General features: G+C 44.9%; 2 protein-coding genes and 2 pseudogenes across 2 annotated transcripts; 1 reads left to right on the forward strand and 3 right to left on the reverse strand.

Annotated features, from left to right (window-relative positions):
- The first annotated feature begins 536 nt into the window (after positions 1–536).
- Positions 537–6634, forward strand: LOC136527931 (pentatricopeptide repeat-containing protein At1g71060, mitochondrial-like; annotated as a pseudogene).
- A 2828-nt stretch (positions 6635–9462) lies between these two features.
- Positions 9463–11708, reverse strand: LOC136529800 (suppressor protein SRP40-like; annotated as a pseudogene).
- Positions 11709–12050: 342 nt separating this feature from the next.
- LOC136528822 (uncharacterized) lies at positions 12051–16606 on the reverse strand. The gene is made up of 10 exons (XM_066521811.1): positions 16272–16606; positions 15978–16184; positions 15827–15893; positions 14747–14805; positions 14268–14346; positions 13705–13823; positions 13534–13613; positions 12982–13051; positions 12652–12729; positions 12051–12566 (listed from the first exon to the last, which is right to left on the reverse strand). Exons 1-10 carry the CDS (start codon positions 16542–16544, stop codon positions 12501–12503), a joined length of 1098 nt encoding a protein of 365 aa, XP_066377908.1. The 5' UTR covers positions 16545–16606; the 3' UTR covers positions 12051–12500.
- A 2339-nt stretch (positions 16607–18945) lies between these two features.
- On the reverse strand, positions 18946–23856 carry LOC136529367 (triacylglycerol lipase OBL1-like). The gene is made up of 4 exons (XM_066522438.1): positions 23429–23856; positions 20495–20688; positions 20346–20379; positions 18946–20234 (listed from the first exon to the last, which is right to left on the reverse strand). Exons 1-4 carry the CDS (start codon positions 23736–23738, stop codon positions 19363–19365), a joined length of 1410 nt encoding a protein of 469 aa, XP_066378535.1. The 5' UTR covers positions 23739–23856; the 3' UTR covers positions 18946–19362.
- Positions 23857–26261: the final 2405 nt, after the last annotated feature.

The raw sequence follows: 26261 nt of genomic DNA on the forward strand, positions 1-26261 counted from the left end.
CGCTGAGGGCCAGTGGTCGGGGGCTTGACGGGGCAGGGATGCACATGTGGGGGCGGGGGCGAACAGATGGGGATGGAACGGGGTGCGCGGATAGGGGTGGTCAGGTGTCGGGGCAGACTTCTCAGGCGTGCGGGCGGGCGTCCGATGGAAAACATCCGCAGCGGACATCCGTGCGCTAGCATTTTCCATTATCGAAAGAATAGCATACTTAAGTCCTAAAATATAAACTTAAAAAATGAGATGACTTAATCTAGATTACCAAGTTTTCTCTAGAAAAATTCAGCCTGTTCGGTTAGTTGGTCCGTATCGTTGCTGGTTCATGAAGAAATACTGCTGGCTATGTGAGAGAAAAATATTGTTCCGACTGAAAATTTACGATCATTTACGATAAGCCATGGCTAAACGAACAGGCCGATTAATCCGCTGAAACGACCGTTTAGATGAACTGTGCCTATGCGATAACTAGAGATCACCGGTTGATCAACGTGCCAGGTATTTGAAAACACAGCCCAAACAGCTTTTCAGAAGCGTCGATATTGTGCCCGTTCCTCGTCTCCCCCCCGAAGGCCCAACAGCACAGCGCCGACTCCCGAGCGAGGCGCGCCGCCAGCCACCGCCACGCGAAGACGACGAGCCGCCGACAGCTACGGACCCGCCCAGGCCCTGCTAACCCCGATCTCCGTCTTCCCAATGCCCTGCAACCGCCCTCAGCTCCAGCCGTCCAGGCTCCAGCCGGCCCGCAGCAACTGAGCTGCCCCCGCACGGCGCCCCACGACTCCGACGCGCCTCCACAGGAGCGCCTCCTGGCGGCTGGCCGCTAGCCCCTGCCCCTGCCCCCTGGTGAGTCACTAAGAGTCTGCTTCCCTTTAGGATTAGGGATTGTGAAATTGTGCTTAGGGATTGTGCATTTGTGAAATAGGTGTGTGTTTCTATATTTTAATGGCCAGTGGTTTGCTCATTTGCATAGCTTAGGATGAAATCAAATCCTAATTTGTGATTTAACATTGCAGTTAAGTGGGTCTGATGTGCCATTTTCTCAACCTATTCGGTTGGCTGGTTCGTATCGTTGCTGGTTCGTGAAGAAGTACTGCTGGCTGGTTTGTTTGAGAGAAAAATACTGTTCCAGCTGGAAATTTACGATCGTTTACGACAAGCCACAGCGAAACGAACAGGCTGTCTGCTTGTCTGTTTGTTGTCAGGAAGTTGAAGCATGAAGAACAATATATATTTTTGTTTTTGCAAGTTTTGAATTTAAAGTATTATATAAGACTTTTAAACATATTATTATTATTTTGTTATTTTCTACTTGTATATCGAACGATTTAAATTATCTTGTAGTTGTATATCCAACTATCTACCGAATTACGTATATGTATTGCATTTTATATTTCTTGCTAGGCGTACCCTGGGTTCAAATCCTAGGTCTACCACTGGAGCCACACCTCCTCCGCCGTATTACTTATCCACCAGCAGGAAGAAGCCTCGATCAGGCCAGTACAAAGCCTCACCGGCTGCGGCACTGACAGCCCCGTACTCGCCTCACCAATGCGTCGTCCAGACACCGAGTGGCTACAGTGAAAGGTGAATGCCAAGGCACTCTCCATCTGGTCCGAACACCAAGCGGCTGCAGTGAAAGGTGAACACCAAGGCCCCCTTGATCTGTTATCTATTTGGATTCAGTTAATTTAGCTTACAGTTCGATGGAATAAAAATTGCACAGTGATCAGTTAACTATTTTGATTATACATGTGTCTGTTTACCTTATGGGTTAACTGGACGCCTAGCTGTTGCCTCACCAATATTGAAGACCATCCGCTCAGTACACGTTCAGTCATTTGCACGATGAAATCCTCATATCTGCCTGCTGTTTTTTTATATATATTTATACTGCTTTTCCAGCTTTACAATATGTTGGAATACTTGTCTTTTTTCAATTGATGGTCAATCTGGTGGAGTGACTGAGTGATTCCTGTAATTTTGGAGATGCCCTATCTTAAGCCGCTACCACCATCGCCTCTTTTTCCCTGCTTTTAGCTTTGCGTCTTTATACCTGTGTCTGTATTCAGTTCCAGAGTCTACTTATTTTACAGTTAACTATTAGTATATTATCTTGTGTCTATATTCCTTTGAATCCTTTGAAGTTGTCGATAAAAGAAACTCCTAAATCCTAATGGTCTTGGACTACCGACCAGGATTGAGCATTGAGCTCAGTTTCTGGAGCTGTTTCAGATGCAAATAAGTCAAATGAACTACAGCATAAAAATAAGTAGAGTCTGTATATATGATTTAAGATCTAAGTACAAGTGATTCAAATGAATTAAATCAATTGAGGAAAACATGTTCAGAAAAGGGATTTACAGCGAGAACTGTACACTGATGCTTTATTCCTTCTCTTTAACCATGGTCTGGGACAAACAGAGAATTGAGCATTGGGCTCAGTTTCTTGAGCTGTTTCAGATGTAAATAACTTCAATGAACTGTACCACAAATTAACAATTGTGTTAAACTGTCCTTGTTGTCTATTTCAAGTCCATTGGCAAAATATTAGTTGCAATATCTCCAGTTGTAGTTTCACCTTTGTTCTTAGCTACTGACTGCACGTGCAAGATGCTTTGCCTTGGTTACTGCATTTAAAGGTTTGCCTTAGCTGCTGCATTTTAAAGGTTTACCTTAGCTACTGCATTTATAGGTTCATTATCCTTATTCATCGATTCGGTTGCAAAAGAGGTAATATAGAAAATCATTCATTGGAAACCTGCTCCATTGTTGTGAGATCATTGGTACGAAAGAGACGATACAGACCATCATTCAAGGAATAAATCAAACATATCTACTAGACCTGAACCTTCATCCGACTTCAGATACGTGTTTATATTGAAGAAAGTTTCACAAAATACGAGCTGAACCTTCATCCAAGTCTTAGCTTCATCCATCTCAGTGCTTCTACTTGCGTCTTCTGGTCCATAAAGAAGTTATTAACAAAAGGGGTCTTCTAGATCGTAAGTAACCAACCAGTATTCTATCTAACAGCTAAGCATTTGACGAGGTTGCAAATGTTGAATTTTTTGGGGGGCTGAATTGCTTGATACCCTTTGTCCTACTGTAACTTGTAGGCTTTCCATGCAATAGATAGAATGTTTGTTTCCTGCACATAATTAGTGGATGAATGGTATCTATTTTCAGTGGGTGAATTGATTAGAAAAGTTTCCATCTCACATGTATTTTTGTATAATCAGACATGCCCAGGAACCTAACAGAGGTTGTGCACGCCTAAGTCCTAACTAAGAGGGGGATATAAACATTCTTAAGTGGACACTCTGAATCAACCTTTTCAAATCTATTTTCAAACTAAGAGGGGATATATTTATTTCTCCTCTTAAGATGTTTATCTTTTTTTTCCCCTATGTTTGATCTTTGTTGGTACAAGCTATATTTATATGTGTTTTCTCCACAGCATCAGAAGTACTTTGCATGATTTTTGTAGAAAGAATTATGGTAGCTGAATGGCCGCTAGCCATCCTAGGCACAAATGGTTCAGCTTAGATGCTGATTTGTGAACAATAGAAAATGGTAATCTTCACTTTCAGCTATCAAACATGTTCGTTGCCTCTTATCGTCTTCTTTGTGAACTACAATCTGAATGGAAATTTGTGCATAGCTACAATGACACACTTGGTGGAAATGTATTTCTAACTCCTTTCAGTTTACTTCCCTGATCACCTTGCTTCTACTGATGAGTTTTCAGGTTCAAACTAGGTTCTGTTTCCCAAAAAGTGGAGCTACAAGATAACAACTGAGCTATGGGTACACATTGAAGTTTAACAAGGATGTGTTACATGAGCTGGGAAGAAAATTGGTTAGTATTGCTACCTGTTTGAAATGTTTTAGATGAAAATAACTATGCATGGGTGAAATAAGCAATATTCTAAAAATATAGGATCCTACTGATGATTTTTTGGATACATAATGCTATATTTAATACTTCCACGTGCTAAGGTGTTACATGTGGTTGGCCGAACCACAGGTAAATCCCTAGCACCGGCAGCCATATATGGCACATGAGGGCTTGGAAGCAGTTCACTAGGTACTGGTCACAGTTTGTAAAATATGACCATAAGAATACTTATGAAATTAATCATTTGCAGTCTTGCAGACTACTGTTTGAACCACAAGTTTACACTAATTTAGAGTTGCACACTTTGGTAACTGACATGTTACTCTGCACTTTGTGCATATAATTAGTGAACTGACATGTTACTCATTTTGTTTGTGCAGTTATTTGGATAGTAGAAGGACAAAGAACTTTCGCATCTAGGCATCTAGCACTAGTGCAGGCACTGCCACGCCCTCCTGTCCTGATTGTCCTCCCACCGCTCACCGCCACTGCAAAATCATTTGTCCCTCAAACCCTCCTCTCAGAACCACAATTTGATGCATCGCCTCGCCCGCCCAGCATCCACCCTGCTCGGTAGCTCCGTGAGGAGTGGCCCCTGCGCGCTCACTACAGATGCGCAAGGACTGTTTGACGAAATGCCTCCACCTCCTGCTCCACCAAAACTGCCATGCCACACACTGTTTGGCCATGCCTGCCAGGTGCTCGGCCGAACGCACGCTTCAGGGTTTTGTACTGTGGCTCGGCGGTCCACGGATGAGCACGCCAGTGCAGAGCCACTGCGATTCACAGTCGCGCCAGGCGACGCCTTTGGGGATGGCCCCCCTGTGGGCATGTCAGAGGCTGCTAAGATGGTGTGTCGTATTGTGTCCACACAACCAGAACCAAGGATTGCATCGACGCTTGATGCGCTTGGGGTGGCCATGTCTCCAGAGCTCGTAGCTGAAGTGCTCAAGAACTTGAGCAATGCTGGGATGCTAGCACTTGCCTTCTTCCGCTGGGCAGAGAGGCAGGAGTGCTTCAGTTACACGGCTGAGGGCCTCCACAACCTGATTGAGGCGCTCGGCAAGATCAAGCAGTTCAGGTTGGTGTGGAGCTTGGTGGAGACCATGCGGTGCCGGGGCTTGCTGTCTAAGGACACATTCAAGCTCATCGTCCGAAGGTATGCTCGGGCTAGAAAGGTCAAAGAGGCTGTTGAGACATTCGAGAAGATGAGCATTTTTGGGCTTAAAACTGAGTTGTCGGATTACAACTGGCTGATTGACACGCTAAGCAAATCCAAACAAGTGAAGAAGGCGCAAGCCATCTATAAGGAGATGAAGAGGAAGGGTAAGTTTGTACCTGATTTGAAAACCTACACTGTCCTTATGGAAGGTTGGGGCCATGAGAAAGATGTGTTGATGGTGAAAACGATGTACCAAGAAATGATTGATGCTGTCATTAGGCCTGATGTTGTTGCCTACGGGATGCTGATTAGCGCCTTCTGCAAGTCTGGCAAATGTGATGAGGCCATCAAGGTGTTCAACGAGATGGAAGCAAGTGGTTGCATGCCAAGTCCTCATGTGTACTGTATGCTTATCAATGGCCTTGGCTCAGAGGAGAGGCTTGATGAAGCTTTGAAGTACTTTGAGCATTATAAGAAAAGTGGGTTCCCCATGGAGGTGCTACGTGCAATGCAGTAGTTGGAGCTTACTGCAGAGCCTCAAAGTTTCAGCATGCTTTCAAGATGGTTGACGAGATGAGGAAGTGTAAAATTGGTCCAAATTCCCGTACTTATGATGTAATTCTTCATTATCTGATAAAATCACAGAAATTTGAGGAGGCTTATAATATATTCCAGAGAATGGGAATGGACGGCTGTGAGCCTCGGCTCAATACTTATACAATGATGGTTGGCATGTTCTGTAGTAACGGAAGAGTTGATATGGCATTGAAGCTGTGGAAGCAAATGGGGGAGAGAGGTGTCCTCCCATGTATGCATATGTTTTCGGCATTGATCAATGGGTTATGCTTTGAGAACAGGCTCGAAGAAGCTTGCGTATATTTCCAGGAGATGCTGGACAAAGGAATTAGGCCACCTGGTCAGCTTTTCAGTAATTTGAAGGAAGCTCTTGTTGAAGGAGGGAGAATAAGTTTGGCACAATTGATGGCTTCGAAGTTGGACGCAATAAGGAAAACACCTTTTCGTGGTTAAGAAGTGCTTTTGTTCATAAAAGCAGTGAAGCGCCTCTTACACAGTCACAATATTTGGGTATACACTACCGGAGACGTCCTCTTTGCCGAGGGCTTGTGGGTTTACCGAGGGCTAGATTTCGGGCACTCGGCAAAGGGGGTCTTTGCCGAGGGCCAGCCCCAGGAGCCCTCGGCAAAGATAGGCCCTTGGCAAAGAAGCCTTTGCAGAGGACCTGGCCCTCGGCAAAATAGGCCCTCGGCAAATATGGCCGGATGGGTCACGGCGGCCACTGGCGTTAGTCTTTGCCGAGTGCCCGCCGTTAGGCACTCTGCAAAGATTTTTTATTTTATTTTTAAATATTCTTTGCCGAGGGCCATTAGCTAGGCCCTCGGCAAAGACCCCTTTGCCGAGGGCCAGGCTAGACCTTTGGCAAAGAGTTTTTTTTTTGGTTTTTTGAACCCAGTTTTTTTGTGGTGCTATAATACATTATTTAAATCTCAATTTTAAAATTTGGGCCAAATTTGACTTTTTTGATATATTTCTCTAATTTATTTCTTTTCGTTGATTTTTTTTGAATATTTCAAATTTGAACTGCAGGTGGATGGAATAATGCAATTTAGTGATTCAAAAAATGTTATTCATGGTATTTGGTGTATGTTGAGTCCCTATCCACGAACTCGCATCAAATTTCGGGCATTTTCTTCACGTAACATGACGAGGAACTTGTCGAAAAGTGTTTTTAAATTATATAAAATTCATACGAAGTCCGAAATTCATGAAACTTGTCGAGGTGTCATGTTATCGCATGTGTAGGTTGTGGTAAAAATTTAAGAAGGTTTCGAGCAAGTTGTGACGTCGGATGCCTAAAATCTAGACATCTCCACATGGGCAGGGCGTCGTACTCTGTCTCCTTCGACCCGGCTGCCCCGCCCAGGTGTACTCCGACCTGAACATATACACTAAAGTCCAAGAGTACACGTCCTCGGTAAGGGAGATCTATGGGGAAGATTACAATGTGTGCACTGAGCCCATTGATGCAGAGACGATCATGAGACTCGGAGGAGGCAAGAAACATGGGCGGTTGTGGATTGCAGACGGCGCCATCGACTCCACCATTGTTCCCTCCCTCGACGCTATCCGAGCACGGAGCACGAGCTCCAGCCAGCCCATACGCTCACGGCCTTCTCCAGCACTGCAGCAGGTCCAGGCACTCCAGGTAATTCCTGTTTTACTCGTCGTACGTTGATATTTACACACCTAAATTAGATTTGCATTACTGATACATTGGAGTGAAATATTGCAGACCGAGCTGCAAGAAACAAAAAGGCAAAGTCAAGAGCAGAACGCGGAACTGACCGCACAATTGCAAGCCCAGCAGGTCGCGTTCGAGGCCGCGCAGAAGCAGATGGCGGAGATGATGGTGATCATGCAAAGTCTTGGGCAAGCATCGGGTGTACCTGTGCAGTTTTCAGCTCCTCCTACTCCTGCAGCTACTTCTGTAAGTATGAAAGTTCACTTTTCGCTTGTGTTTTGCATGTATGTCGGTCTTCGTGCCGTTGTGAATGTCGGCGTTCGTGCCGTTGTGGATGTCGGCATTCGTGCCGTTGTTTCTTGCAGGTTTTGAAAACCTCCCCGTGCAGGGAAGGTGCTGCCAAAATTTTTAATTGAGTCTAATCTTTTTGTATTCCTAGATTACTAGATACAATCTCTAAGTTCCAAAACTGTTTTCCCGGATTACTCACACATGCAATCTCTCCTCCTTTGTGCAGCCTTCGTCCGCGGGTTCCAATCAATTTGGTAGTGCGTCACCGGGTGATCCCGCCTTTCCTTCACCACCGTCTCATAGGCTACTTTGATCAGGACTAGTGTTAGGTGATGTGGTTGGACTTTATTGTAATATTTGTGGTTTATGGTTCGGACTTGTGCTTGGATTTCATGAACTTGTCGTAATAAACATGTGAATGATGATGAACATGTGACTTGTCGTTGTAATATATTGTGATTTGTGGTTCACAATTATGGTTGTGATATATTGTTTGAAAATGGGTTCTGTGTGATATATATATGTGTGATGGTTGATATATATATATGTATATATATGAAATGTTTATGTCGATGGAATGCAAAAAACAAAAAAAAATTAAATTTCTGCCTCTTTACCGAGGGCAATGACCAAGGCCCTCGGCAAAGAAGGGTCCTTTGCCAAGAGCCGTCCCATTGCCCTCGGCAAAGAAGGGTCCTTTGCCAAGAGCCGTCCCAGATTTTTTTTTTAAAAAAAAATAAAATTTCTGCAACATTTCTTTGTCGATGGCCATGGTTGGAGGCCCTCAGCAAAGATTTTTTTGAAAAAATTCTGCACATTTCTTTGCCGAGGGCCATGGTTGGAGGTCCTCGGCAAAGATTTTTTTTAAAAAAAGAATAATTCTTTACCGAGGGCCCCCAGAGATGGCCCTCGGCAAAGACTCTGTCCCAGACGCCGGCGCTGTGACGGCTGCTTTTCTTTGCCGAGTGCCGCTCCAGCCCTCGGCAAAGGCTTTGCCGAGTGTCTGATAAAGGGCCCTCGGCAAAGACCCTCTTCGCCGACTCAAAATTCCCCGAGAGCTCTTTGCCGAGGGCCGCCCTCGGCAAAGGCTTTGCCGAGGGTTAATGGGCCTTTGCCGAGGTCCTCAGGCCCTCGGCAAAGAGACCATCTCCAGTAGTGATACCAATAGCTCCAGCAAGTGTGTACTTCAGATCACAGAAACGAAATTTTGGCTATCAACTAAATAGTCTTTGTATGAAAACGTGATGAAATCAATATAAGATGCTTATATTCGTGAGTTTGCCAAGAGATTTGCTGTGTAAGTAACTAACCAAAAAAAAAAATTAACTTCAGCAAGTTTCATTGTCTTTGTGTAAGTTTATCATGACTTGCGCAGTTGCTTCTATTTACTCGTGAGAAAATGCATATTGCATTCAAAATAATAAAATCAAAGCAAATTAAATATTCCACGGCGGGTTTGGGTAAACATTGACTGGGCCACATTGGATATACGGGATGATGGCTAACCTGCTGGCTGCTGCATCCAGTGTGCCCGACTTGGACGAATTGTCTAGGAGTAGATCGTATATCTTGCATCTGTCTACGAAATTGGCTTTGCTCCAAATGCAGTCGCACGTCGTATATCTTTAGATTGCATCTGTCTACGATATTGGCTTTGCTCCAGATGCAGTCCCATTATACGTGGGTAAATCTGGGTTAGGAACATATATTTTGTATTGCAATGCTGCGGACAGTTTTTCCCCCAGAATATATGAATATTTTCATTCTTAGACTGCAAACATAGCTAGCCATATACAACTTCCTCAGCACATATTAACCTGATGTATACTTGTCTAGAAGTACAACACAAGGGCGCAATGTTAACTGGTTTCAAGGCAATATACATCAGGTTCACTAGACTGATCAATGCTCGATAAGCTTTTGTAGGGCTCAACACTCGACAGCATACAGATTACAACATCACAAGTACATCATACTGTGCGACAGAAAGTACAGCCGGATTACATAAACACTAATACATCATGTATGATTTGAACCTACTGTAATAAGTTTCCAATAGGTCTTGGAGTATCTAGTGGATCCTTTGCCATCTCCGTGGTCTGCTACTATGATTTCAAGAAGAGCCCAAGTAGACTCTGCACCGGGCAGCCATGACGAGCAGGAAAAAGCCGCTCCGAGGTGACAGCGTACTCCACCGGGGTGGTGATCCCTAGCTGCCTCAAGTGTCCCGGGTGTATCCGGTCGAAGATAGGCTTCGCCTTGGCGTTCCTCTCCATCTCTTCCAGCTTTTCGTAGGCTCTCTGCCTCTCGCGCTTCTTCTCAAAAGCCTTGGCATAGAAATGACCAACGGTGCCTTGTGCAGCCACAGCCCTCTCGCGCTTCTTCTCAAAACCTTTGGCATAGAAACGACGAACAGTGCCTTGTGCCGCTGGCTGTGGCTTCGATGGCTCGGGACGGACGGTAGGAGGCAGGCTGCTTCTAACGCATTGGCCATTGGCAGATCCTGTACTGTTGACGGTTTCAGCAAACTTCTCTGCAGCCACAGGGGAGGTGCCGTGCTCTTCTTCTATCTCGCCATCTTCAAGTAATGAACTGTTGCTTCTTCGGCTGTTCCTAGTTTCAGCAAACTCCTCTTCAGCGATGGGACTGAGAACCTTGTGTGGCATTGCCATGGGAGAGGCGTCGGTCTTGGGAAGAACTTCAGGAGCCGGATTGATTGTCACACACTCATCGTCGGAGCCAGAGTCTGCTGTCGGAATCTGATGAATCGCTGCATGAAGATCCAGATGAACTGCCGCCGCTGGTGGAGGATCCAGACGAACTGCTAGAGCTGCGGTTGCTGCTGGGGCTTTTTGCTGTTTCAACAAACTTCTCGGTTGCAACAGGGCCTGTGTCGCCGCAATGTCGACCTCCTCCTCCTCTGTCATCTCTCCGTCTTCGAGGATTCGTGGCGGTGAGCAAAGACCCTTGGTTGGCATTGCTATGGCAGAGGCGTCGGCCTTGGGAATGGGAAGAACGGCAGGAGCCACATTGCTTGTCATGCATTCATTGTCAGAGTCTAAGTCGCTGTGGTCTGAATTTGATGAATCGCAAGAAGATCCAGATGAACCATCACTGCTGCTGGAGGATCCAGACGAACTGCCGTTGCTTGGGCTTTTTGCGGTCTCAGCGGTTGCAACAGGGCCAGTGTCGCCGCATATGGCGCCCTCTTCCTCTGTCATCTTTCCGTCTTCAAGTATTCGTGGCGGTGAAGAAAGGCCCTTACATGCCACAACAGGAGAAGCATCGCCGCAATCCGTGGTGGCACTACAATCCTCTTCGATGAACTCACCTTCCTCTAGTTCACGGGAAGATGAGCGACTAATGGATCTGCAGACGTTCATCGACTCCTCTTTCTGCTGCCGACGCTTCTCTTCTTCAGAAAACTCGTCCAACAACTTCTGCAGCTCTAACATGGCGGAGCGCGTCATGGATCCCAGATCGATCTCTATCTCCCCAGCCTTTTCGTTTGTGTGACCGGTGCACTCCTTGTTCAGGAACTCGAGGATGCGCGTCGGCATGTTCGACGAGAGCGACGACAGTCAGGTAACCAAGCTGAAGATCTCGTCCTGAGATATCCGGGGCTCGATTATCTCCACGGTTGGCGTCGTCCTCCTTTTCTTGGCACATGCAGCCTGATCGGACTTCGATATCCGGGGCGGAGGCTCGATGATCTCCAGGGGTGGCATCGCCTTTCTTCTCTTGGCACATGGAGTACGGTCGGCCTCCATGGCCTCTGATCGGGCTTCTGCGGCCAAGAAACGCCCGTCCTTGCCGCGGCGAGGTGCCGCGCGGCCCTTGTCGATATTCTTGCGCACCACGAGCTCGGCCTTCCTGAGGATGCCGCGGAGCGCCTCCATCTCCTCGCCGAGCCTCTTCCTCAGCACCTGGCGCGGATCAGGGGCGGAGAGCTCGGACGGAGCCAAGTCCATCGTCTTCGAGCGGAGTTCGTCGCGCGCTGCGACTCGGCCATAGCCAGGCATCTTCTTGGCGGTGGGTGCGGTCGCCTGCGTCCTCTCGCTCGCGCTACGCGGAAATGGCGGCAGCCGGCGTCGCGCGTGTCGGCGGATGGGGAGGGAGGATGGCGGTGGCTGGCGTGAGACGTACGTGGGCTGGACTCGCCCCTCTGGATCGGGCCTTATAAGAAAGCGGTATTGATTGTGATTTGTGTCCGACTCCGACACAGACACGAATCACCACGGGGTGATAACGCCGGCATACGAACAATTCTTCAATACACTCAACCGCCTCCTCTTATGGGCAATTGTAACCCAAAAACCCTAGTGGATCAAAATCCATCTGGGATTTGGCTCGAGGGCACATAAATACACACCCATCAATCACAAGGGCAGCACTACTCTCTAATGCACATACTTCATTATGGAACTGAAGGAGAACTAAACCATGACACCAATACAACATGAACCATCACTGCTACTAATGGTGATCATCAATTGCATTATGCAGTATTGACTCCAAATCAAGCACAATGTAGCCTAACAAAGAATAGCACTGCGTCAAGCATGGCCTTATGGTGCTAAAAGCGATCCTCCGTTTTTAGTACATTGTCAAAGGCATGAAAGTATGAAACAGCGATAGACTACCGTGGACCACTGGATACATCGAAATGGCAAGCTAACACTCACTTTCACTTAAGTCAGCTCCACATCAATTTTTCTAAACCGAAATAGTTGTGTCAAAATGTCCTCTATGGCTCACAACCTCTTGGCTCCACTGTCATCGCCACATAGGTAAAATTCTCAGTGAGAAAACTCCACCATTACAAGTGAAGCTCTGTAGCTGACAGGGTCAACTTGTGGGGCATCGCTAGATTTGCATGTCTGTATTACCTTCTACATTTTCTGTTCCGCTCGCCTAATGGGATCTTGGAAGTATTGGAGGGAAATGAGAAGTGCCTCCTGGAAAAAGAATTCTCTACTGCTGTTAGCATACCAACAGATGTCATAACAACTGAAATTTTAAAAGCTTACAAGAGGCAGGTACCTCTGTTCTTATTGTTCTGCTCCCTTGGTTGGGGCATGTATTCAAATAAGATGTGAATACATCATCTGCACGTTTACCCTGTCACAGAAATAAGTGACTTCAACACCAACAGTAGTAATATTACAATCATTAATTAAGTGAAAGAGTCCCTGCAAACACAAGCTGAATGTTTCAGCTACCAAATTAGCTCAGGTTCTCATGCAATGTTGACATTTCAAGTACTCTCAATTTGACCATAGACCAGAAATGCTTTCATAACTCCTAATTTCCATGCATGAGATCAGGTTTCATTAGAAATATGAAGTATCATAACAGAAATAACATATATACCTTCAAATTTGTATCTTCTTCAATGCTTTCTTCCAAACCAGCAAGTCCACCGAATGCAATGAGCAGGTGCCTGTTCAGTAAAGCCTCATAAGTGACCCGATAGACTCACAATGGTCGCTAATATACATGGCAAGGGTCATTCATAAAGCATACACAGATGGTTACAATGCTCAGCCTTGGAATATGGCAATAGCACAATACTAGCCAATAGTTACTATAGAAAGAATTTTACTAAAACGTATCATTTCAATACTTAAGTGAAGGTACACATTCCTTGGTTAAATGTTTATCCACTCATGATAATTTAACACAAAGGTAAGGTAGCAGCTACTTGCTTACTGCTTAGCAAGAATTATTAGCACAGGTTAGCACATAAAACATGTGTCCACAACTATTTGACTATTTGTTGAAATGTACAGTTTAGCATACTCAAATAAAGCTGGAGCATCCTAAGCAAATTCGGAGGAATTTACACATTCAAGTAATAAAAGAAATGGTAACAAATCTAAATTGGTTTCTCAAGGTGGTCCATGAGAACAGCAGATGGCATACCTAAAAGTAGGCAAGGTAAGCTCAGAAGAATTAACTATTTGTCCATGCTCTGAGGTGCCAATGATATGGTCATATTCTTCCTAGGGATAGTAAATAACAAAACGAAGGAAGGTGGAAGTGAGTAATCATAACACAACTTTTTTTCTGAACAGCAAGATGTGAAAACAGTACCTTGAATGGAGAATTTTTTAAAACACTACTTAAATTTGAAGTATAACGCGCTTTGTAGCCCCAATAAGATCCCATCTGTTCCCTGGGTGTGGAAGGGGGGACAACTTTCCTAATGCAAGCTAGATACAGGTACAAGTTAAGTTACAGTAAAATGGCAAAATAAAACAGTACACAGTTAAAGTTAATACTGCTCTAGTATGAGGACATAGAGAGACATACTGCACAAGAATAGGCAACATAACTTGGTTTCAAAATTGATTTGAAAAACAAAAATACATCAGAAGAATACATTGAGAACAACACTTATGAGTTGAAAACTTGAAATGAGAAAGACCAAAAGTTGAAGAGGAAGCAACAAGCCAACAAATATCATGAACTAAATTTGTTCTAATGATAGAAGTGTTGAATTACTGCCAAATGTAAATGCTAGGAAATAGGAATAGCCTTTATGTGGATTATCTAGATTACTTAAGACATGCACAAATTCTTCATACATTGGAAAAGGTATAGATAAAGAAGTATCAATACAATCATATTTTGCAATCCATAAATGACTGGTTTACCTGTTGTTAGGTCACGGTTTGTTCCCATGGCTACAGTTACTCTTTTGCCTGGTTCTAGTGTTTGTTCAACCAGAACATTCTGCAGAATCATGATAAACTAGAATCAATGCCACATTTTTTGCATGGAAGTGGTGATCTGTTCTATATATGAAACCATTAAGTGCAAATCAGATAATACACATTGTGAAATGTTTTTTTTATCTGTAAATGATAGATTAAGGTCTGTCAAATCTTGGGATTTGTTTTTCCTAACCTCATTGTCTGCCTTAAAAAGCCTTATTTACAGAAAATAAGTCAATTAACGTAAGCAAAATTATATTTAAGATTTTCATAAGGCTGTGTCCATTTATATACTCCCATAGATTGTAAGATATGATAGGCTTTCCCCAGTCTTTCAACATATCTTCAAACTCAGTAAACGCCTTTCCCCAGACAAGTGGCACAGAACAAAGAAAAGGACACTAGAAGATCCATAATACCTTACTTAATCCGACATCAACAAGAGTCCCCTTTGAGGGATCACTTTCCAATGTTACACCTGTCTAAATTCAGTAACATGTAAGCATTTGTTGGGTCAGGAATATCAAAATATGTGGAAACAGACAATTATTCAACATGAGCGAGCCGAACATGATTTGAACAAGTAGTAGAAATCCACCATGCCAGCAGAGATGCATATTGCAATGTAAAAACAGAATTAGGTGCAAAGACTTCCAGTTTGGGCATCAAATCGACATGAGAAAATACTTAAAAATATGCATGATGCACTATATGTTGTAAGACCATTTGAAATGCAACCTCCAAACAAGATACAGGAAAAAGCAAGCTGTGCTTGGTGTGGATAGCAACAAAACTTCATTTGATTTAACATGTATAAGAAATTTCTCAGTTTCTTATTCCCAGTACAGGGTGAACTTCAAAGGCCACATAGGTAGAGTATCAGAATTACATCCCAAGTATTCCCAGAAACTTTGAGTGTTAATTGGTGTACTAACCAAATCGTTATGCACTTTTCCACCTAACTGTGTGTTTGAACTAAATATCTCCTCACCATATATTGGTATTCGTTTACTTTCACTAATCACTAGTTCAGTAGTGTCGAAAGGATGTCAACCTTCAAATGTCCCCTCTGAACGAGCAGTAGCAATCCAATCCAAAACCTACAGAGGGGAACACCCCTTTGTCATCACCATATTGTACTACACTAACCAAGTTCGGCCAGACCTTTTTTAGAGTTTGAGAGACCTTCCAAATGTGAGAGCAAAGGCAATGAGTAACAATTGAAATTTAAAAGGAAGATGTGCAAGCTTGATTAGCAAAAGAGCCTTAAATGGCCATATTCTAATTTATAAGTGCACATTTGTGTTCCATTCCAGATGTTCAGCATGTGTTGCGCTTGAATTATAAGAAGACACAATATTCCTAGATTAGCTCCACAAGAAATGGTAAAAGTTATTTTAACTAGTTATCAGCACTCTTTTTGACGGACATGAAACCCTACTTCAAATTGTGAGCTCAGAATTTAAAATCAATAGCAAGGGCACCAGAAGGGATGTCACCTTCACGAAACTCAGACCATTCATGCTTGCGCACATGGTGTGGCGCATCGAGCGGTGGAAGCAATCCCTGCATACCAGAAACAGCACAGCACCATTAGTACCTAGACAAATCATCAAATGTCGAGGGCAACCACATTGCTTGGCATCTCACCACAAACTTCAGGTTCTTGTGCATCGGGAAGAGGCGGCGGCGGAGGTACTGTGGAGTTTCCAGATACTCCAGAATCCGAACAAGGAACCGCGCGCCACTCTCTTCACCATCACCCGCGCCGCCATTCTCCGCCGAGGGAGTACTGTCAAAGACGACGACCTCGTCTATGCGGAAGACGGTGGCGGCGCGAGCGATCTGGCCGGCCAGCTGAAACAGAAGAGATGCTCTTGTAAGGATTCGTGCTGCAAGATATAGCAAGGACTAGTGCGACAAGGAGGAAAGGTGGGTACGGACGAGGGTGGCGAGCTCGAGGGACTGGGCGTTGTCGATGATGGAGCCGGCAACGGCGATGCTCACCGTCGGCTTCGGCTTCTTCTTCAACTCCCCCTCCCGCTCGTCTTCGTCCTTCCTCTGCTTCTGCTTCTTCTCTTTGGGTGCTTCTTCCTGGGCCGTCGCGGCGCCGCAGTCGTCCTCCTTGGCGTCCTTGCGCTTCTTCCTCTTCTCCCTCTTGTCCTTCTTGCGCCGCGCTTTCTCAGCAGCGGCCGCCTCGCTGTGAACGGAGTTCATGGCGGCGGCGGGGGGCGGCTGCCGGCCGGGGAGGAATTCAGGAATGGACGCTTGGATTGGGGGTTTTGGGCCGATTGAGGCAAGAGGCCGAGAGGGGTGGGTTCAGGAAGGGGTATTGGGTTGCTGGGCCGGTTGAATCCGGTAGGCTGAATCCCGGATGGTAAACACTACAACGGCTGCCGCGTGTGACGTGTGTACACTTGTGCAGTTCTGTTGCCCCGTGAAATATTTCTTCTAATCAGCCCTGACATAGTTTTAATCTCGTCTAAAAAAACACACACATAGTTTTAATCTCATTTAATAAGATGTCATATAAACAAAATCAATGATATAATATTAGGGTTACGACGAAGAGATGAAGGAGAGACGTTTCATCTGGATGGAAATATTTCCAAAACTTTTGAAACACAGTGAAACCAATACTTAAGGCTTGGGTTTTATTTTATCCTATTGTATCAAGTATCGTGGGTCACAGTTAATTGCTGATAAATTTTATATTTAACTACTTATAAGAAATTGTAAATGCTTATGAAACAACATAATTTAGTTGCCTATAAAGATTATAGACCCCTCGCAAATCGCAATTTAGTGTCATAGACATCTTAGAGCATACATAGTGTATGACAGTACCTAAGGTGCTAAGACTAGGCCACGTCAAATAGGTTTTGATAGCATTTTTTTGCTATATCTAGTTTATTGCACCTACTCCCACGTCCCACAAAACTGCACTTCTACAATTCAAAATTTGTCCTAAAAATACTCATATAGGTACCAGTATAGGATGCAGGGCTATGTAGGACCCACTCAAATCACCAGCATGCACATCTCCAGTAGAAGAAAGGCGATGTGGCGGCTAGACGGCTCATTTTGTTCGCGTGCTTTTCCGATTAAAAAAAGAACTGCAATGTTAGATATATGGGTATTTTTGTGATTTGTCAACTACCTTTGTTTCTCCCTTTAGTTCTAGAATTGCAGTTTTTTTGGGGGGTGGGGTGTGGGGGTGTGGGGGGGGGACGAGAGAGTAGTATAAACAATAGAAGAAGAAAAAACAATCAAATTTCTTTTCCACGGCTGCACGGAAGCACATGCATGTCTTCTTCCTTTTGCCTACATCCTCGCAATGCGGGTGCTCTACGTTTGAGGGGGACGTGAACCGACGCGGAAGCAACTATCCTACTGCTTCAGCAATAGGGCAGCAGAGGAGGCCGAGGAAGAGCGGATTTTGTTAGGAAATAAGATCTGAAAGGCAATGCTAGGTGTGCTGATGTGAAGCGTGATTTGCTAGTGTCCGAGCTGATCTGGCTCAACGGCCCCATGGACGAGAAGTAACCCCTTGAATCAAGAAAGTCGACTTCCAATTCAATGCTAACAAGCAAGAGCATCATCACCTCAGGTATCTAAAAACAACTCTAGTAGATTACTACCCTAGCTACTTTTAGGTACCAAAGTGCAAGAGCCTCACTCCAACAGCTCCCCTACTTACTTAGGTACCAAGTAGGAGGCCTCCCTACTTTTTCCCCTCCACCTCTCATCCTGGGTGGTCTTCTCACACCTCCTACTTTCTATTTGTGCCCTTCAGCTCCTTCCTTCCCCACCTATGCCCACATAAACGCTTGTTTCCCTCTTGCCTATGCGCCACCTCCACCGCTATCACGCTCAAATTCGGACGCTACCTCCCTCGCCTCTGTTGGCCAAGCTTGACTGCCCCACCCTACATATGAACCTCCCCACACCCCTCCACTTTCTAGGTGGATTGAGGTGCACAAGTAGAACCATAGGTCCAACCAGTGGATCCCCTTGCCGCCCTCCCTTGTTCTTGTCTGCCTGAGGTCCTCCTTCCTTTGGCCCTCTCTGGCTTTAGTCTACCCAGGGTCCTAGCTATCGAAACATCAGTCCTGAGCGCACGGAGCTCGACCAACATGGACGTGCTCTTTAGCGGTGAAAGGGCGACAATGATCTATGGCCCGAAGCTCTGCCTCTATGATGCTATGCTACTACTCTTGTTGTCCTATAATATAGTGTAATTTAGAGATTTTAGGACAAATTAAGGGGGGTACAAAAGACACATATACCCTTCATTTCTCAATCAAACACTATTGTGAATGTGATTAGTGGAGATTGAATGATAAATAATAAGTAACAATATAACATCTACCAAATTTGTGCTACTATTTAATGCAAAACTATCTCTTGTCCCCTAAAATATCTTATATTTGGCCATAATTTTTGAATGCTTAATACATTATATTAAAGGACGAAGGGAGTATAAAATTGAGTGGAAAGATATAATAGTCACATAGATATAGATTACGATGACCCGGCCAGGCGACCATACATGCCTTTCCTGCTGTTAGTTGGCTACTCTAACGAGCCTTGCAAGAGTATGCAACCCATGATTAATAGTCTGTTAGGTTGGCTGGTTCGTTTCGTTGCTGGTTCGTAAAGAAGTACTGCTGGCTGGTTTGTGTGAGAGAAAAATAATGTTTTGGCTGGAAAGCCTAAACCGTGGAGTAAGCGACGAAGGCTGTGCTCCCGACTGTCACTGTCCAGCCTTGCCGTACCTTGCCGGGCATTGGTTGCTTCGCTTCTATGTCCAGCGCTGTTCTATCTCTACAACATTCTGTACCGATCGTCAGCATGCGTGCTACTACTGCTAACATAGGCGTCAACTAGCGATCCAAGGACGCAAGGCACTACGTACGGTATCGTGAACAATTGCTTTGATGATGTATGTACTTGTGACAAATTAAGCCGAAGTTTATCCTTGGGCATACATGTGAATTCTGTCCTCTATTTTCCACGAATTCTTCCACAAGCTCTAATCACGGAGCAGCAGCTCCAGCGAGGCGGCGCCGAGCCTGGTGGCATTGACGTAGTCCTGCGGCGAGTGCGGCGGCAGGCCGGGAACCACGAGCCCGACGGCCCTGGCGGCCCGCATGACCCACCCCTCCGCGTACACGGCGCCGCACACGTGGCCGATGAGGAACCCCCGGAGCAGCTCCCACGCCGCGTTCGCGTACTTGGGCACCACGAACAGCGGCGAGAAGTAGTTCTTGTTGGGCTCCTCCGCCACCGCCGCCGCCCTGTAGAGGCTGTCGAAGTAGAGGCAGAGCCCGAAGTGCTTGAACAGGAGCGCCGCGTCGTCGTAGGGCACCCGCGGTACGACGTCATTGCAGTACACGAACCGGAAGTAGCGCCGCCGCGGGCGGTCCAGGTGCGCCGCCATGAACCGCCCCAGCTGCGCGTCCCCGACGCGGGGCTGCCCGTACGTGTACACGCCGGCCAGGCGCTCCAGCAGGACGTCCTCCTTGTGCAGCGCCAGCACGGCCGGGAACAGCACAGCCAGGGCGCCGCCCAGGCTGTGCCCCGTTACCACGAAGCGCGCGCGCGGGTTCGCCGCCAGGAACGCGCGCAGCTTCTCGCGGATGGCGTAGTACGCGTACTGGCGCTTCGTCTCGGCCTCGGTGGGCTGCACCGGCCACCCGGTGTTCTTCTGCAGGCCGAGCGCCTTCATGAAGCCGCCGTGGACCTTGCCCACGCCGGGGATCTCGTACCACGAGAAGTCCACGTCCGTGCACCACTGCTCCGCGTCGAACGGCTGCGTGCCGCGGAACGCGATCACGGCGAGCTCCGCGTCCGCGGGCTTGTCCGCCAGCATGAACGCCTGGGTGGTGTAGTCGCCCCTGAATTCTGCAAAGAAAGCACACAGCGCGTACGCACGCGTGTTAATCACTTCATCTAATACGCATGGCATGCAACGACTGAACGTGGTACTGAACAACGGATCGTACGTATACGTACCATTCCAACAGTTGAAGAACTCCAAGAACGTCATCTGCAGAACCACGAACAGTGGAGATATGTAAGACACTGATAGCATGAAAATCATGTTCTCTTTTGAGAAAGTAACAAAAAAATTTACTGCAGAATTGAACTCTGCATATCTGCACCTGCCAATTGCTTTCGACGACGTTTTTGATGACGAGTTTGTTCTCGTAGGCTAGCTTTGCAGCCATGATACCAAGAGCTGCGTTATAGCTGCTATCCGCTGCCTTGATCTTCTTGTCCAGTTCAATTCTCGTGTCAACTAATCCGATGAAGGACCAGTAATTTGGAGATGTCCTGTCCGGAGTTCGTACTTTCCCTGCAATTTATGGTTCGGTGGAAACAACGGATGAATTTAGTTCTTGTTCTTCCTTGGAAACCAATGTCATTGTTATCGTACTAGTTTGAAAATCAGCGTGATTGTTGTTTGTAATTTAAGGTGAAAATTACGGAACATGGATGTATGTACATAGTACTGTTAGGAAGGTCATATACTCGGTTGAAAACCTAGAGCTGTCTGCGTACTTGTTTGAAAAACAAAGCCAATTAACAATGTTTGTCTTCTTGTGGAACACGTGGGTTTTTGTTTTGACTTGCAAAAACCAAATGATCAGTTGTGCGTTTTCCACACTTAAGTATGGCTGATCCATCCAATGTCTAGAAAGTGAACTGAAATGAGAATGAGGATTATCAAACATTTGGTGTAATGCAGATCTGCAAAGGAACGAACTTGCCACTTTTCTGAACTCATGCTTGATTTTTAATTTCAAACTAAAAAGCAAGCTACATCATCAACCTTACAGTACTTTATTGTAAGTCCTAAGGTGACAACTAAAGCATACTACAGGGAAATAATTCCCTTCTATCAAGGAAATGATTGCCACAGTTAGTGCCCACGACAGAAAGCAAAAGACAATATTCAACTAGTTGCTTAAACCATTAAGACACCCAACTCAACTTATTGTTAAGTATAAGGAACTGACAACATCCTTATCTTCAGGAGGAAGCTAAGAATGATTGAATTGACTTCTTCACATGTTCATAAAGTAGGAATGTCTGAAAGTACTTAACTCCACTAGAACGATTTGAGATATCCCTGCACCAGAATGTATAATCTACAAATTATATTATTTTTTATGACTGCTACAGTTGTGTGACATCCATCAATACTTCAATAGTCATGTAATTCTAATGACGTGTTGCTAATTAACTCTTAAACCGGTGATAACTCTTTTTAAATTCTTCTTTTTTACGGAGGAAAATCCTGTTTTTATAGAAAGCAACTCTTTTTAAATTCTCGCGGGACAGGAAACTAGGCATGCTGATCCTTGCAGCATTGTTAAATATCACAAAGCGAATAAGCGATAAACTAGGCATGTACTATATATCACTTACTATATGTCTGCATTCGAATGATATATTTAAGCAGTTGTGTTTGCTTTCATTCCATCTTATCAGATTGATCAATTCATAGAATGATGGCATCATTTGACTTTGCATTCTTAGCTACGCATTCATAAATAAGATATATTTTTTTTAAAAAAGAATATATAATACCCTCCATCTAATTCGTGGTACAACAACATTCATTTGTTAATAGTTAGATTGGATCGAGAAGATAACTTCTGTGCGTTCCCAAACGGGTGTTTGTTTATTAGGATCATGTTCATTCTTTTGGGAAATTCATTCATACTTTATCAACTAAACTATTTCTACAACCATTATATTACGGGTAGATGAACTTCGAGACTTCAAAGAAAATATCAAAAAAAAAGTTGTACATGTACGGGGTGCCAAATCGTGCACATGTAGAACAATTTATGCAAATATTTATAGAGAAATTTTACGGTGCTCGAAAATAATTAGAGCCATCCGTTTGGCTAAATCGGATAGTTAAGAAACAGGAGGAACCTATTAGGAGGAACTTAAGACGTGGGCCGGAACTAAAATTTAATGGATCTGGAACCGGTTCTAATTAAATTGTGGAGGGTAAAATGGTACTTCCGTGTAGCAACGATATTAAGCTGCGGTGGACTCGCTGGCCATGATCGGAAAAGCTCTTCTCGGCGGCACCCGCCGGCCATGTCGGGCTGCAGCGCTCGCCACCTAGGAGCTTATGCACGGACGCAAACACACCCGATCTGCAGGCTATTATATTCCACTGAGCGCTCGCCCAGAAGTTATTAGTTAAGCGCTCCGTCACCCACCTCATCGACGAACGAAGCTGAGCTGTTTTTGAAGGAGATGCCTCAGAGAAACATGGAGTTCCTGGACACGATCTGACGGCATGGGACATTGCGGACATAGTGGGTCTGGGTAATAGGCTTGTTAGACAGCCCAAGCATTAACCGGTGTTCAGTATTCGGTCGATGAGGGCTGCGGCGGTGGATCAGGTAGGATAGAAGCGCGAGGCGGGCCAATCACCGACGAGGTCCCCTGGGAGCCGAAGCCGAGCACTGGGCGGATGGGTGCTCCGGGAGGGATACAATTACTAAGCTGCCCTTATAAAATATTTATCATGGAGAGGAACGGGTGGTTCCTCCCAAGCACCGTAAAATATCTCATATCTGAATGTTTATCTGTGTGCGTGCACAAACAAAAGAAGAGACAGACATGATTTAGAAGAAAAGGATAAGTGTCCGTTTGGAACGCATCAAAAGAATCGTATAGGAATTTCATAGAAATAAACTCGGTTGCACATGGAAAAGTTAGGAATAGAAAAGAATTCCTATGTTCCAAAACAAGGTCTAAACCTTGTGTCTTGTTCTTTTAGCGAATACACAAATATGCAAATGAAGAAAGTTATTTCAAGGAAATATAGGCTGGAAAAATTGGAAACCAAACGCAAAAAAATGCACGAATATTTTTTTTCACCTTTCAAAAGATTAGTTAGTACACGTCAATCAAGAAATTTAAAAGGCAACGATCGTGGTATATATATATATATATACCCATTTTTATGTGCTGGAGTAGTTCGATACGCGCACCCATTATTTTTTTTATTCTTATGCTCATCATGTTAATTAAGGAAAGAAAGAACTGATCATGTTCATATGTACCTTGCACAGCGTTCCTGGCAAGCCCAATGACGCCGCCGCCATTCTCCGTGAGCAGGTTCATCCAGTACTCGACGGCCCTCCCGAAGGCCGCCAGGGGCGTCTTGACCGACAGCAGCAGCATCTGCACAACGAGGGAGACGAAGATGGCCCACCTCCGCCGCCGCTCGGCGACCTCGGTGCCGACGGGGCTGTCGACGGCGTCGTTGTCGGCGACCTTGCAGGAGCACAGCAGGTGCAGCAGGCTCCGGACGCCGCCCTTGTCCGGCCGCAGCACCATGAAGTCGCTGAAGAAGTCGTCCCGGCGGTCCATGGCTGCTGCTGGTTGGTCTGGTCGTCGACGCGAGCGACCAACCGGAGCTAGGTATGTAGCAAAGCTTTTGGATCGAACAAACTGAAGCTAATTTGCAGGAGCACGACGAGGTATAGCCTGTCTTGGGCGGCACGGGGAGTACTATATATAGGAATGCCGTGTCGTCCGTAGCTAGTCATGTATGGCATTAGTAAACGGTCATTATATTAGTCGTCGCAAACTATGTGTTAGTTGATATACTTAGTATAAGGCAATGTGCAACAACTACCATTAAATAAAGTATTACTAGGTTTGGGTTAGGACCGGACCGGGCTCAAAGGTGGAACGAGTTCGTCGTCACGTACGCGCGGTCGATGGAATTGGAAAAGGAACCATGTTCCTCGCACGCAACGAGGCGAGAACCAGGAAATCTCGGTCGGCAAGAAAAGCTAGCTAGGTGCTAGGATTGCTTTGCCTCTAGTGCATGCATGTCCGATCCGATCGAGGTGAGGTGCTAGCTAAGCTTGGTGACCGCTGACTGGTGCAGATCCGATCGATTGATCCCTGGATCGAGGAAAGGAGTCATTTTTTGTGGTTAGTGGTTGGTTTTTGATGGTCTACAGGTCCTCTCTCTTTTTTTCATATTCAGGTTTAGTAGTACTTATTCTAAGACTGGGGCTTAATCCCTATAATTCTGAAGAAAGATTTAGTAATAGTTTCCTTGAATGTATGATGCATCGTTTTTTCTGTGCATCCGGCTTCTGTAAAAGTGCACCTTGTGTAGTTGTGTTACACCTAACGTTGGACTAAGGGTAGCTATAGATAGCCAAACTGACGACAATTGTAATTTATTTGTAAGGCTTATTATGATCCAGTCTCCGTCAGAACGTACTACGTACGCACCGAGCACCGTGTAATACAATGCCCAAGTGGTCATATTATCTATGTGACTATCGTGGTACTTTCGCGAGTAGAAACAAAAGGAGGGCTTTGGGCACCGTACCAGTTGACGTGGACAGAGCGAGCGCGTGTGCATGCGTCGTCAAAGTTTGCCTCTCTCGCTCCTGCATATACCACTATCAGCATCACAAAAAGAAGAACTAGTAATAACGACAGTACCGTATGCTGAATGATAACCACCATTGGTCCCGATCGACTATCTGATAGTACTTCCGGTCTCGTTCGTCGCATCTATCTATATCACAAAAAGAACTAGTAATACCACATGCAATGCATGTTAGTTCTCGAAAGAAAAAGGACAGACGAAAAAAAAAATATCGGACGACCAGGTCAATCGCAGAGGGCATTATTTCGGTGCACGTTCCACTTCCAATTCCAACCACATGCGTGTGCGTGTCTATATATATATATAGCTCGGCCCGCTTGTCAGTGACTCAAAAGGAAACGCAGAGGAAATAGAGTGTGCGCCGTGGTCACCAAATTTTCCTATAGCGCGGGTTTAGGGGATGGAGCAGTGAGGTCCATCGCATGGAGGAGGGCGTCAGCTTTTTCAAAGCAGGAGTGCGCTGGTGGATGTACAAAATAAGATCCCACTTGACCATATTTTCTCGAGAAAAAGTTATCGTATTTTTCTTCCAGCTGTATAAAGGCCACGTCAGATTTGTATAGCATAAATGTACGGCTTCTTTTTTTTTTTTACAAATGCTAATCTTGATACAAATATATTTGGTCCGCAGGAAAACGGAGGCTTACAGCCTGGTGACACCACATCGATCAGCTGCTTGCGTTTTGGAACAGAAGTACGAGCACATGCGAAAAGTACACCCACGGGCCTCCTTGTTGTGTCGATGCAAAAAGTGCAGCAGCACCTGAATTTAGAGTAGGTTGATTTTAACTTGGGCCTTGTTTAGATTGCCTCAAAATTTTTTTCACTCTCTTTCCATAGTATCAATTTTTGAACACATCCATGAAGCATTAAATATAGGTAAAAAAAATAACTAATTACACAGTTTGGTTGTAAATTATGAGACGAATCTTTTGAGCCTAGCTAGTCCATGATCGGACAAAGTTTGTCAAATACAAACAAAACATGCTACAATGTCCAGATCATAGAAATTTACAATCTAAACAAGGCCTCACTAGTTTTTGTACGCATGCAGTGCCTTATTGACTGCTGAAAGTGACGTCAGGAGAGAGATGATAGAAATATGAGAGGGGAGGCATAATCGTAAATTTTTAGTTGGAACAATATTTTTCTCTCATACAAATCAGTCAACAGTACTTCTTTATGAACTAGCAACGATATGAACCAGTTGTCTGCTGCTATATGTCAGAGCTTGAAAGCGATGGCTGCTACTGCTAATGTGCCAAGCCAAATTTTAGTAATATTTTATATGTTATTATTTGTTTCAAGAAAATATGGTCATGTGAGATCTTATTTTGTAGGAAAAATTACATGAAATATTATGATGAAAACAAATAATAAATCAGATGTATGGTTCATTAGATATTCTATGTCCCGTTCGATTAGCTGATAAGCCATGTCTGAAAGTACTGTTACTGATATATTGTTAGAGAAAAATA

Source organism: Miscanthus floridulus, chromosome 19 (assembly GCF_019320115.1).
Source record: "Miscanthus floridulus cultivar M001 chromosome 19, ASM1932011v1, whole genome shotgun sequence".
Classification (NCBI taxonomy): Eukaryota; Viridiplantae; Streptophyta; class Magnoliopsida; order Poales; family Poaceae; genus Miscanthus; species Miscanthus floridulus.